Raw genomic sequence first — 14366 nt, 5'->3', positions numbered from 1 at the left:
TTAATGCATTTTTAAAAATTAATTCATGGTGTAAAACATTTTAAGACATTTTGCATCAATGCATCATATAAATACTTGTTTTCATATTAAACTGAACTATGACGAATGGATGAGAGAGATTCATAATTTGTTTCGGTGCCCCTGGCAAGGTGGGGGAAGTGGGGTGTGGTTAGGTCGATGGAAACAGGTGGTCCCAATCACTAACCATTTCTGAAACAAGCAAGAAAAATATTGACAAATAAAATGGTCAGTACATAAGACATGTTAAAATTTTATTTTTTTAATAAAAGGTACACTTTATCAGCAAGATCAGGCTACGAACTGATTTAACAATGTAATGCCAACAGTAAATGTTAGTTTTTGACAACCTCTTCCTTGATAATTCTAGCCTATTTTCTCCCAGCTAAAATTGAATGAATTATGTAAACTCACCTAAGTTTCAACATGAGGCCATTCAGCCCATCATGCCTATGCCAGTTCCATGCCAAAGCTATGTACCCTGATCTCATGTCCCTTTTCGGTACTCTTTAATATTTTCCTTCAAGTGCCTCCCTTTTAAATGTCACAGTTGGTTTAACTTTAACTGGCATTGCATTCCAGTCTAATCATCTATTGCCTGAAAAAAAACTTCTTGTAATCTCCCTTCTATTTCTAAACTAATCCCTAATTTATGTCCACTATAATGGGGTGCCCCAAATGACACACTCCAACGTTTGTACAGATTCATCACTATATTCTTGGATTTGCATTCAATGCAATGGTTTATTAAAACCCAGAATCTCTCATTCATTTTAATGCCTTTTTTTTTTAGAGTTTCTAAGTGTACAGCAATCCGCATTTGAAGATTAACCTGCACTCCAGTTCCTCCAATCAACTGAGCAGTGCACCACTGAATGTATATTTCCATTTTTGTTCTTTTTCCCCAACACGTGCAACTCCATATTTATACACCATGAACTTAATTTGCCAAATGCTCCCCTAATCTGTACCCTACATTACAACAGGAACTACATTTCTGAAGCAATAGCTGCAAAGTGCTCTGGGATATCTTGAGGTTGTGAAAAGTGCCAGCCATAGAATTGCTAGCCTTTCTTTATGCCCTCTTGCAGCTCTCTGCAGTCTTTTTTTTCGGAGCTTTTCAAGCTCCTAATTCCGAATTACTGGCAAATTTTGATGTACTCTTGGTCAAATCTTTTATGTACATGAGGAGTTTCCAACACAAATCTCTGTGGCATGCTGCCAACCTGAGAAAGATCTATTTACTCCTACTCTCTGCTTTCTAACTTTCAGCCATCTCTATCTACACTGCAACTTTACCCTATCACAGATCTTAAACTTTGTAAGTAGGGTGTAATGTGGCACTTCATTAAAAATTTCTTGAAGTTAAAATGTACAACCCCTACTGCAGTCTCTTTGTCTACATGCTTGGTAATTTCCTGGAAGGATTTGATTAAATTAATCCGACATGATGCTCCATTTACATCTATGTTGTTTCAGATTAGTTCATAACTTCCATTATGGTCACTGGCGGTTTTCCTACGACTGACATGAGGTTAATTGATTTACTGTTACACAGCCTCTCCCTGTTTCACTTTCTGAATGGGTCCTTTGGCAAAATATCTTGTTCCAAAGAATTGTTTAAGAACAATTATGGTTAGTGCAAATGCCATTTAATTGCCAATCTCTCAGAAGCCATCTGAACAATAGTCACTGGGGATGCATCTCCCCTCCGCATGAATAGCTAAAATAAATGTTAAAAAATTTGCATTTTTTGTTGCACCACTCATTTACGGTTACAGATCCGTACATAGATCTGAAACCATTGCATGCTAAACGACGTTAGCATTCATTTGGACTACTGTCATTTCTTTGTTTAATTAACATTTCACAATTCTGTGAACAAAATGGATACAGGTAAATCAGAAGCTTGGCACAAAATAAATATGTTCCTAGTGGTTTAATAGACACAAAACAACATCCAGGAAAAACTCTACCATTCTGAAAGTTTCTGTATGAGAAGATAGCAGCAAAAGGTTTAAATTGGCAAAACTTTAAAGAACGTAATATGCTGCCTTTGGCAGCCTCAATAACTCAACAGATGGAAATACTGTCTGAATCAGATAGGTTTAATACAAAAGCAACATTTGTAAATGTATAATATGCAGGTGTAGGAGAAGGAAAATTATTCATCCAATTATGAAGCATTCAAAAGAAGTGGGATGCAGGGTTACAAAATTATTTGTCAGAAAGCAGAATTTTCCTGAATGCTGATTTTCTTTTTTTAATTCTCTGATTCTTCTTAAACTTCTTACATGGAGCTTGTAACTTTTTTTTTTGGAATACTTAGATTAGTTTATTTCTTTCACAACAGCAGATCGCTTCAATAGCACTTCTAAGAACCACAAGGTCTGAATTTAAATTTCATTCATGGAAAACAGAAAACAAGCATCATCTCTCCACTCAAAGCAAACTTGAATCAAAAGCCAGTACGACAAAATAAAGGTTCAACATGATAACTGAAAATTAAATCATGAACGTTGCAAGCAACATTTCTGCAAGTGACTAGAATGCTGGTTCATGAAAATGGAATAGTTGCATGCTAGTCAGCTAGCATCAACTTCCAAATACAATGCAGCTCTTAATCTGGAGCCATTGTAATCCAGCTCATGTCACTAAAAATATTTCAAGATTTGAAAGTTGAAAATTGTAGGTACAAAACTAGAGGACTACTATTATTTGGCACTGGGATGCAATGTCTAAAATATGTGACATTAGTTTAATTCTGTATTCATCTATTAAATACTTTTATAATAATTCTCAAGAGTATTAGCACAGGCACAGTTGTCATTTCCAATTGCACTTTGTTCGATTAGTTCTTGGTTTACAACAGTTGGACTCATCAGCAGCCATCATCACTTCAGGGAAACAAATAAGAAATAACTTTTGGCTACTGCCAAACTGGTCGCAAACTCTACCAGTAGGATCATTCCAGTACATTTTTCTTAAATTACCACGAGTAGACAAATGCCCTGTAGGGGTACTGCGAAAAGCTGCTATAAACCAGGTAACGATACGGGAATTGAAACTTCAATTTAGGACTTACGCCGGACCTGTACAAACAATGCCAGTATCACAGTAAAGGTCTAACAATGGAATACACGTTGCTGCACTGGTACAGGCAAGCTATCTGTACTGATCCAAAACCAATGGCTTCAAACGTTCCAGCCAGTTACAGTGCACTGTTACCAACAATGAAAAAAAAAACAAACGTATAATTTTTCACTCCATCCCATTCACCCATTTGAAAGTGCTGCAATACGTGATTGCACTGTAGTTGAGATAGTGCCATTTGGCCTTATTGCAGTGTCAGTCATCAGCAGAGCTGTTGGGTCCATAGCATTCTCAGTCTCTTGAATTTTGAAGTACACTACGTAAAATATTGGGACAATAATACCCACTAAAAGCATGACTACCACAGCATTCCACCATCGAATACCCCAGTCGGCTCCATGATGAGCATCCTTTGGAGACAACGCGTCTGAATTAAATCCATTGGGTGTTTGACAATAAACCACTTCTTCCAAGTGATCTTTACATTGATCTGTAGACTGGATGATTTTCTCAATATCCTTGTCAATTTCCTCAAAATATTCGCTCAATTTATTCTCCTCTGTTCCTTGGTCTGCTGCAGCACAAGCCTCTCCATACGTAGAGGTTCTGTTACTTGCAGAATTAGCCCGTCGCAGTTTTGCCTCTTCATGTGCTTCTGTCAATAAACTGTGCTTTTTCACAGGAATTTTTATCGTTTTTAAGGCAAAGAAGTCTTGCTCTCCGATGAGATGGTTCACCCGCTTGAGGTCGGAAACCTAATGCAAGCAAACAAAAGTTAATTTTAATTCATTGAAGTATTTTTGGAAACCTTGTTACAATTTCTCAGTGCATCGTTAGCAATTGATTGAAAGTATTTAGAACATTTCTTTTCCCAGCTTAGAGGCTTTAGTTAGAAGTTTTAAAAAAGTCCTAATTGCTTATGAGTAAGTCTTTAAATGGCAGAATTTCATTTTTGCTTTGAAACTTATTTTTTATGTAAAAGTGGAAAAATAAAGATAACTAGAATGAGAGCCAGCCAGCACAGGCACGATCTCCGTGTGTTATTAGAACGAACGGATTTAAGTATGAGGATGTGTATTTTTATTTAGACATTGATGAACTCAAAACCCAGGTAGACCAGCAACAACACAGTGATGAGTGAATGGGACTTGATGTAGGATAGAATATGAAGAGGCAAAGTTATGGATAAGCTGGTTTCCAGACAGTGGAGGATGGGAAGCTGGCCAGGAAAGCAGCAGAAAATTCAACTCTCAAGCTGACAAATGCAGAGAAGAGGGTTTCACCAAACATTGTGCTAGTCAATAAAGAACAGTGTGAAACTCTGCTTACAATACCTACCAAGGATGTTCCAAAACTAAATCTTTCACCAGTCTTCATGGTTGACAGCCAGAGATGAACAGAATAGGAGCAGTAGACCATACGGCCCCTCAGGCCTGCTCCATTCAATACGATTATGGCTGATCTTCTACCTCAACTCCACTTTTCCGCCCACTCCCCAGATCCCTCGATTCCTTGAGATCAAAATCTGTCTATCTCAGCCTCAAATGTATTCAACAATGCAGCATTCACAACCCTCTGGGGTAGACAATTCCAAAGATTCACAACCCTTTGAGTGAAGAAATTTCTCATCTCAGTCTAAAGCATCGTCCCAGTTTCTTGACCTGTGTCACCATGCTCTAAATTCCCCAGCCAGGGGAAATGACCTCAGTGTTTACCCTGTCAAGCCCCTTCAGAATCTTGCATGCTTCAAAGAGATCACTTCTCATTTTTCTAAACTTCAGAGAGTATAGGCCCAATTCACTCAGCCTATCAAAGGGAAACCCTCCCACCCAGGAACCAATCTAGTGAACTTTCACTGTACTGCCTTCAAGGCAAGTATATCCTACCTTTCTCTCTTGCCTTGTCTCTATACCTTGATTTATCATATCTTCCCAAATTTAATCCCTTGCCCCACTATTTAGTTTAAAACCCTCTCTACTTCCCTAGTTATGCAGCCTGCTAGAACACCAGCCCCAGCACAGTTCAGGTGTAGACTGTCCCAACAGTACAGCCACTACTTTCCCCAGTACTGGTGCCAGTGGCCCACGAACCGGAATCCACTTCTACTACACCAGTCTTTGAGCCACGCATTAATTTCTCTAATCTTATTTGCCCTATGCCAATTTACACATGGCTCAGGTAATAATCCAGAGATTATTACCTTTGAGGTTCTGCTTCTTAATTTGGCACCTAGTTCCTCATACTGACTATGCAGAACCTCTTTCCTTGTCTTGCCTATGTCGTTGGTACCTACATGGACCACGACAACTGGATCCTCTCCCTCCCATTGTAAGTTCCTCTCCAGCCCTGAGCAGATGTCCTGAACCCTGTCACCGGGCAGGCAACACAGACGCCTGGACTCTCGCTCTTTGCTGCAGAGAACAGCGTCAATCCCCTTAACTATACTGTTTTCTACGACCACTACATTCCTTTTTTCTCCCTCCACTTGAATGGCTTCCTGTACCATGGTGCCATGGTCAGGTTGCGCATCCATCCTGTAGCCCCCACTCTCATCCAAACAAGCTGAAAGAACCTCAAACCTGTTGGACAATCGCAAAAGCGGAGGCTCCTGCAATCTTGCCCTCTGGGTCCCCTTACCTGCCTCAGCTGCAGCCACAATCTCCTGTCCCTGACCACTGACCAAATCCTAAGGGATGTGAACGCCTCCTGGTACAAAATGTCCAGGTAACTTTCCCCCTCCCTGATGTGTCACAGTGTCTGCAGCTTGGACTCCAGTTCAATGATTTTGAGCCAAAGCTCTTTGAGCAGCAAACACTTACTGCAGCCGTGTTTTCCCTGGATCACACTGGCATCCAGGAGCTTCCACATGTTGCAGTCGTGACACATCACCAGTCCTGCCATCCTGAATGTGTTTTTAATAAGTACTTAATTATTTTATTCAATTACTTATTTTATTAAGCTTACCACTAGTTTCTTTACTATTTTAAAAGTTAGGATTAGAATGGATTCCCAAACCAATCACCTACCTGCTTGCCTGTGATGTTTGATGCTATGTTTGATTTAAATTAAAAGGTTACCCGTATACTCATCCCGGCAGCTCTCGGTTTCCCTACTCTCTCTGTTGATTGTGAATCTGATGTCACTTTTCGATTTTTCCCTGCTCCGCTCCTGCTGCTCCCCCTGTGCTCCTCTCGCTCGCTCTGTATCCGGTCTCTGACTCTGGGCTTTTGACGCGCTTTTTAAACCTCCGCTCCCGCCGTACTCCTTTCTCGCTCTGTCTCCAGTCTCTGAATCTGGGCTTTTTGTACATAGTCACCAACCCTCTTGATCATGGCATTGGTCACCTCCTTGATGCACCAATGGGCTGTAGACTGGGAGATACCACATGTCTCTAGTGGATCTATGGAAAGAGCCGGAGGCATAAACGTTGAGGGTCAAGGTGATCTTCAACGCCACTGGCATTGGGTGGACACCAAACCCCATGGATTTCGGCTCATCCTGCAGCATGGCGCAGAGATTGGCGATGGCCTCCTTGGAGAGACAGAGTCTTCACTGACACCGTCGCTCAGACATCTGGAGATAGTTCAGCCTCAGACGGTACTCTCTCCCGGGGATAGGCTCTTCGGTGCGCAGAAGATTGTTGTGTGCCCTTCTGGGCATGCCCACCCCAAAGCTGGCCCTCTTGCTTGTCCTGAGGTTACTGATGTGCCCCTGCCAGTGCCTGGACCTCCCTCCCTCTCAGCTGCTGCTGCTCCTCCTCCTCCATGGGGGCTCCGAAGCCTGGGTGGATGAGGCCCATGGCAGGAGGTCTCTCTCCTAGTCCAATACTTTCTATCCAGATAGCTCCCCCCTTTCCCTAAATCATCCCTTTGAAGCAAGTCCAACTGACCAAAAGGAACTGTGGCAGCATGCCCCCGCAGTGCTGGCACCTCCCCCCCTTCTTCTGCCATCGTCTAACATGCCCTCTGTGCACCATCCTCCCTGGCACAGCATGGCTCTCTTCATAGCTGGCTGAGATAGCCAGCATGGAGCTCCCATTTCCTTGCTGGCTCCTTTAACCAGGCTAGGATCTCAAGCCTCGTGGTTCCCATGTGCCATCAGAAAAGTGCTGTAAAATTCCAGTTAATTGGCCTTTTCAATACCTTAATTATTCTCCCGCCATATCGATGTTCTAATTCCGTCTTCCATGTCAGCTGCCGTCAGTAAAATTTGGAAACGATGCAAATTCATCGCACTTCCGGTTCAACATGTTCTGTTCAGATTTTTACAGACAACCACCACCCCACTTACAAACACGTTCCATGCGTCCCCGTTAAATTCAGCCCTCTGTGTTCCTTATACTAGTACACCACGTCCCTCTGAACAACATTTACAAGTTTCATGCCTTTTAAAAAATATTCTGCTTTTCTATTCTTACTAAAGTGAATAACCACACACGTCCCCACATTATACTCCATCTGCCATCTTGTTGGTCAATCACTTAACATGTCTATATATCTTTGCAGCCTCTTTGTATCCTCCTCACTGCTAACATTCCCATCGAGCTTTGTATTGTCAGCAAACTTAAAATACATTACTCTTGATCTGTTTGTAATGAACCCATATGTTAATGATGGAGTCTGTATAAAAAGTACGCAAATCTTGAAGGATGTCTAGCAAGGTTCCTGCAAACCTGGAAGGCACCACACAGGCCTTTTTTCAGGACAAATACTGCGTATGTGCAGCAGGGATCACACACTGAAAAAACTAGCCACACACAACTACATTTTAAAAGGAACATTGGGGTCTAGATCCTATCTGTACACAAAATCCACACCGAGGCTTAAAATTAAGAGTTTCAGGACCCTAGTCTCATTTTAGCAGAATCGTCTCCTCTTCTTTGGCCTCCTTGTCTCGAGGCACAATGGGTAAGCGACTAGAGGTGGTCAGTGGTTTGTGGAGCAGTGCCTGAAGTGGCTATAAAGGCCAATTCTAGACTGACAGGCTCTTCCACAGGCGCTGCAGATAATATTGGTTGTCGGGGACGTTACATAGTTGGCTCTCCCCCTGCGCTTCTGTCTTTTCCTGCCAACTACTAAGTCTCTTCGACTCGCCACACCTTAGCCCCGCCTTTATGGCCGTCAGCCAGCTCTGGCGATCACTGGCAACTGATCCCCACGACTTGTGGTTAATGTCACAGGACTTCATGTCGCGTTTGCAGACGTCTTTAAAGAGACATGGACGGCCGGTGGGTCTGATACCAGTGACGAGCTTGCTGCAATAATGCGTCCTTGGGGATCCTGCCATCTTCCATGTGGCTCACATGGCCGAGCCATCTCAAACACCACTGGCTCAGTAGGGTGTATATGCTGGGGATGATGGCCACCTCGAGGACTTCTGTGTTGGAGATACGGTCCTGCCACCTGATGCCAAGGATTCTCTGGAGGCAGCGAAGATGGAATGAATTGAGACATCGCTCTTGGCTGACATACATTGTCCAGGCCTCGCTGCCATAGAGCAAGGTACTGAGGACACAGGCTGGAAACACTCAGACTTTTGTGTTCCATGTCAGTGCGCCATTTTCCCACACCCTCTTGACCAGTCTGGACATAGCAGCGGATGCCGTTCACATGCGCTTGTTGATTTCTGCATCGAGAGACAGGTTACTGGTGATAGTTGAGCCTAGGTAGGTGAACTCTTGAACCACTTCCAGAGCATGGTCGCCGATATTGATGGATGGAGCATTTCTGACGTCCTGTCCCATGATGTTCGTTTTCTTGAGGCTGATGGTTAGGCCAAATTCGTTGCAGGCAGGCAGCTGCAACCCTGTCGATGAGTCTCTGCAGACACTCTTCTGTGTGGGATGTTAATGCAGCATCGTCAGCAAAGAGCAGTTCCCTGATGAGGACTTTACGTACTTTGGTCTTTGCTCCAAGACGGGCAAGGTTGAACAACCTGCCATCTGATCTTGTGTGGAGGAAAATTCCTTCTTCTGAAGACTTGAACGCATGTGAGAGCAGCAGTGAGATGATGATCCCAAACAGTGTAGGTGCGAGAACACAGCCCTGTTTCACACCACTCAGGATAGGAAAGGGGTCTGATAAGTGTCATCTATGCTGAATTGTGCCTTTCATATTGTCAAGGAATGAGGTGATGATACTTATTAGCTTTGGCGGAACTCCGATCTTTGCTAGTAGTCTGAAGAGACCACGTCTGCTGACGAGGTCAAAGGCTTTGGTGAGATCTATGAAAGCAACGTAGAGGGGCATCTGTTGTTCACGGCATTTCTCCTGTAGCTGGCGAAGGGAGAACAGCATGTCAACAGTAGATCTCTGCTCGAAAGCCGTACTGTGCCTTCGGGTAGACACGCTCAGCCAGCTTCTGGAGTCTGTTTAAAACGACTCGGGCTAAGACATTCCCCACTATGCTGAGCAGGGAGATTCCACGGTAGTTGTTGCAGTCACCCTTGCTCTTATAGAGGGTGATGATATTGGCATCGCGCATGTCCTGTGGTACTGCTCCCTCATCCCAGCACAGGCAAAGGAGTTCATGGAGTGCTGAGAGTATAGCAGGCTTGGCACTCTCGATTATTTCAGGGGTAATGCCAGGGGCTTTTCCACTGGCTAGAGAATCAATGGCATCACGGAGTTCCAATTTTGTTGGCTGTTCGTCCAGCTCATCCATGGCTGGCAGAGATTGGGCTGCATTGAGGGCGGTATCAGTGACAACACTTTCCCTGGAGTACAGTTCTAGGTAGTTCTCCACCCAGCGGTCCATTTGCTTGCGTTGATTGGTGATCGTGTCCCCTAATTTAGACTTGAGGGGGGCAATCTTCTTGATGGTTGGCCCAAAAGCTCTAATGCCATCATACATTCCTCTGATGTTTCCGGTGTCGGAGGCCAGCTGAATACGACTGCATAGGTGTTGCCAGTAGTCATTTGCATAGCCTGGCTGTTCTTTGTGCAGCGCTTCTGGCTGTTTTAAGTGCTACGGATGTTAACTCGCTGGGGGCTTTCTTGTAGTTCAACAGTGCAATGCGCTTAGCAGCTATGACAGGTTCCAGCTCTTCAAAGTGAGATTGAAACCAGTCTGCATTCTGCTTCTCACGTTTGCCATAGGTGGTCATTGCTGAGTCATAGATGACGTCTCTGATGTGGGCCCACTTCATCTCTGCATCCCCTGCAGGAGTGTTTTGAAGGGCTTTTTCAAGTGAATTTAGAAACTTATGTAACAGCTGTGGATAAGAAATTCTGTTAGCGTTGATGCGCGGGCGGCCCTTCTGCTTGGAGTGATGCAGCTTCTTTGGTTTGAGTCTAACTTTGCTGCACACCAGGGAATGGTCGGTGTCGCAGTCCGCACTGTGGAAGCTGAGAGAGATTTGGACACTGTTTATAGAGCCTCGCCTTGTGGTGCCAACAACGTGATCTTGGGTGTCTCCATGAAACCTGGTGACAGGGTTGAGTATGAAAGAACGAGTTGGTGATGCAGAGGTTGTGACAGGTACACAACTCCAGCAGTCTCTGTCCATTCTCATTCATCCTTCCAATGCCATAGCGCCCAAGGCAGGAGGGCCATGAGACATGGTCGGCCCCCACCCTGGTGTTAAAGTCCCCCAGCAGGAACGAATGTTCGGTATTAGGAATGCTGCTAATGATATTATGGAGTTCCTCGTAGAATTGGTCTTTAACTTCAGGCGGGAAGCTGAATGTTGGAGCATAGATGCTGAGTAGGTGTACTGGACCAGAGGCGGTGAGCAGTCGGATGGACAGTATACGTTCCGAGCCATTTGAAGGTGGCTCTATCATGCTGAGCAAAGAGCTGCTGATTGCAAAGCCCACTCCATGCTGTCTTGGTTCTTCAGGATCCCTACCCTGCCAGTAGAAGGTGCAGTCTTGCTCTCAGAGATCCGCTCACAGGGAGGTGTGTCTCCTGAAGTGCTGCAATGTCCACATTGAGTCTACTGAGCTCATTGTTAATGATGGCAGTCTTCCGGAGTCGTCGATTTGCGTAAGGTCTTCCGACAGGCCAGGACTCACAGTTCTAACGTTCCAGCTTGCAAAACGAAGGGCTGGTACCTTCTTTCCTTTTTTTGTCATGCCGTTTGGCGCGGTGTTACAATCCACTTGTCAGGCAATGACCCTGAGCTCCAAGCACCCATTGAAGCAGGTGGACTGTGCGGGACGGAACCTTTCTGACCGGGGGCTGCCCAGTTTGAGGCAGGCGGTAGCTGTCCGGTGAGATGCGATGACCTCAGATGAGGTCAGATGAGTCTCAGGATCCAAGTCTCATTTTGGCAGAATCTACCAAGATACAAGACCCAATATCTAGGTTTTCAGTAAACACTACAGAGACACCATCATTTTCAAATCTCTGAGTTAAGACAATATTGCAGAATCTAAAAGGCAGTTCCTTTAGAGGCTCGTATTATATATAAAAGCTGCAGATTCACTTTTACTGAGCTAATTGTTAGTCTACCACAAAATAACATTTTCAGTAAATCACTGTTTAACTCTCTGTAATTACCATCTGAACTACCAGCCAGCAAACCAGGTGCAAATGTCTAAAATACAGTATGTCACCTCCACAGCAATAAAAGAAATCCTGACACAGCTTCCTGATTACTCTACAAGTATATCAGCACACTTCTTGCACCATTAGCAGAAGTGGTGAAGCTCACAGCAGAAACCCCTCCCTTCTGCTCTGAAGGCAGCACATATAGGACGATCTGTTTCTGCAAGAGGTTATACAAAAAAGGTTTAAATATTAATAGGAGGAAATGGTTTGCATTTATATTATGCCTTTCATGATCTCAGGACGTCCAAAGAGCTTTACAACGAATTAAGTATTTTGTAGTCACTGCTGCAATGCAGTAAAAGAACACTTTCAGGGGAGACTTATTATGTAGATGTCATCTGAGTTTAAAGTAAACTGCTAAAAGCTATAGGAAAGAGATATTTGGGCTGGATTTTCCTCAAAGTGGTGCACAGGACTTCTGTTTGCCCATATGAGACCCCCCCCCCCCCAGTACCCTGACCCACTTTTCTGGGTCAGGGTTTATTAATCATGCACTGTGGTCTCTTGGGTGATTCCTGCTGCCAGGAGGGAGCCCACCAGTTACCCCAAGGAAACTCCAGCGGTGTTGCAACAAAAGAGTTTAAAGGGACAGACCGCACCAAAGATGGGAGGAATTGCAACCTACACAGTTAGATTAGATTAGAGATACAGCACTGAAACAGGCCCTTCGGCCCACCGAGTCTGTGCCGAACATCAACCACCCAATTATACTAATCCTACACTAATCCCCTATTCCTACCAAACATCCCCACCTGTCCCTATATTTCCCTACCACCTACCTATACTAGTGACAATTTATAATGGCCAATTTACCTATCAACCTGCAAGTCTTTTGGCTTGTGGGAGGAAACCGGAGCACCCGGAGAAAACCCACGCAGACACAGGGAGAACTTGCAAACTCCACACAGGCAGTACCCGGAATCGAACCCGGGTCCCTGGAGCTGTGAGGCTGCGGTGCTAACCACTGCGCCACTGTGCCGCCCAGTTAAGTGAGTGAAAGCCTGGGATTAGATGGCAAAGGTCGCTTGACCCAGGAATAAAACATTTTCTTTGTGAATCTAAAGATTAACATGGCTGCACATAACTAGATTTAACATTCTCGGCTGATTTACTTACCGAACAGCCATACTGCAAAGCAAAAGTATTGAGATTGTCACCGTCGACAACCTCTCGAACAAGAAGCACTGTACTGGCGGACTTCTCCTCAGTAACACTGGGCCACTGACTCTCGCGACCTCTGAGCCGCAGTTCAATACTATCCTTGTCTTCATCTGATGACTCATCCGATGTTGCTGCATCACTCCCAAATAGATAAATTTGACCATCTTGTGAAGCGTGAATGTCTACAGGTGCCTGGAAGGATCTTGTCTGCCCATCCCTCAGCCTCATCATACTATTGATACCTACAACAGAGAGAATCAAATCTGCATTTATTCAAGCAAGTAAAATAAATCTTCTTGTAATCCTGAGGTGCAAAGAAGTTTAGTTGTGTGTAATTATGTGAACACACCCAATTGAACTTTTGACTACAATAATGTATACATAATAGAACTTAATAGAGGCAGAGACATTCTCTGGCTTTATCTTTTAAACTAATATAAACAGCAGGATCCAAGAGTCAAGCAGTTATCAGGGACTGGCAATGTTTTTTTCTAATTCAACTTACTGTAGTGCAGGCAAAACAAATGCAGACCTTAGTGAATGTACAGTCACCCTGGGGACATTCAAAATCGCCTTTGTCCCTGTTCTAACTTTGTTGTCCTATATTTTTCGTACTAAAATTTATTTCAGTCACCAAATCTGATTCAGTTGTACCATCTTCACCAAATTGCAGCCAGGCCAGCAGTCTCCTAGTGGAGCTCTTGCATATATGAAATTTACCAGTTTATTATGATTTATTGCACCATGCTAACTACAATTCATTTTCCACAGCAATTGAACTACATGGGAAAGGGTTAAAAGTCCATGCCAATTAAAATATTTGTTCCTGCAAAACAAAGATATGGATTGTAGTTATTCTGGCTCGAATAAGGATACTGCTGACAGGAAAATGTGTATATGGCATGCATGGAATGGCTGAGCCGATATGGCAAGCCACTAAAAAATAACTACGGACATTCGAGAGAAGTGGAGTGCAGGAAAATGGATGTCTGCACTCCGTGTGAAATTAACTTTTGAAAATAATGGACTGAACAGTACTGAGCAAAAGGATTTTGAAGATAGCTAAAATAGAGAAGAAACTGAACAAAAGCTGAAGAGAATGGGTGAAGGTGGTGAAGCATCCTCAAGGAAAGAAATCTCAATATTGCTGGACATTAGTACATGTAAACATGCCTGAATTTATAATGTAACTGAACTATATATAATAATGGAAGACTAATAAGTAAATAGTCTCCAAGTCACATAAATAATGAGAATTAAATCAAAGTGAGACCCCTGTCCTTGGGTTCAAATTGAAAGCAAATCCATTCAGTATGGTATTCTCTGAGTAGTTGGACTTCCTGATACAGTATTAATCAGAGGAAGAATTTATGTCTTGAGGTTGGCAAGTCAAAATTGGCAAGTCATGCTGCAGCTGCACAGAACCTTAGTTAGGCCACACTTAGAATATTACGTGCAATTCTGGTTGCCACACTACCAGAAGGACGTGGAGGCTTTGGAGAGGGTACAGAAGAGGTTTACCAGGATGTTGCCTGGTCTGG

At 43.7% G+C, this 14366-nt stretch overlaps 1 protein-coding gene across 1 annotated transcript in view; it reads right to left on the bottom strand.

The window, feature by feature from the left end:
* Window positions 1-252: 252 nt before the first annotated feature.
* Window positions 253-14366, bottom strand: part of lysmd4 (LysM, putative peptidoglycan-binding, domain containing 4) — a 35957-nt gene continuing 21843 nt past the window's right edge. The window contains exons 2-3 of the mRNA XM_068017783.1: window positions 12781-13067; window positions 253-3866 (exon numbers count right to left, since the gene is read on the bottom strand). Coding sequence (XP_067873884.1) covers window positions 3294-3866; window positions 12781-13056 — 849 coding nt within the window. The 5' untranslated portion in view covers window positions 13057-13067 and the 3' untranslated portion in view covers window positions 253-3293. The remainder of the gene's footprint in view (window positions 3867-12780; window positions 13068-14366) is intronic.

Source organism: Heterodontus francisci, chromosome 38 (assembly GCF_036365525.1).
Source record: "Heterodontus francisci isolate sHetFra1 chromosome 38, sHetFra1.hap1, whole genome shotgun sequence".
NCBI classification, from domain to species: domain Eukaryota; kingdom Metazoa; phylum Chordata; class Chondrichthyes; order Heterodontiformes; family Heterodontidae; genus Heterodontus; species Heterodontus francisci.
Note: the sequence above shows the minus strand (reverse complement) of the source record. Positions and strands in the feature narration are given on the sequence as shown.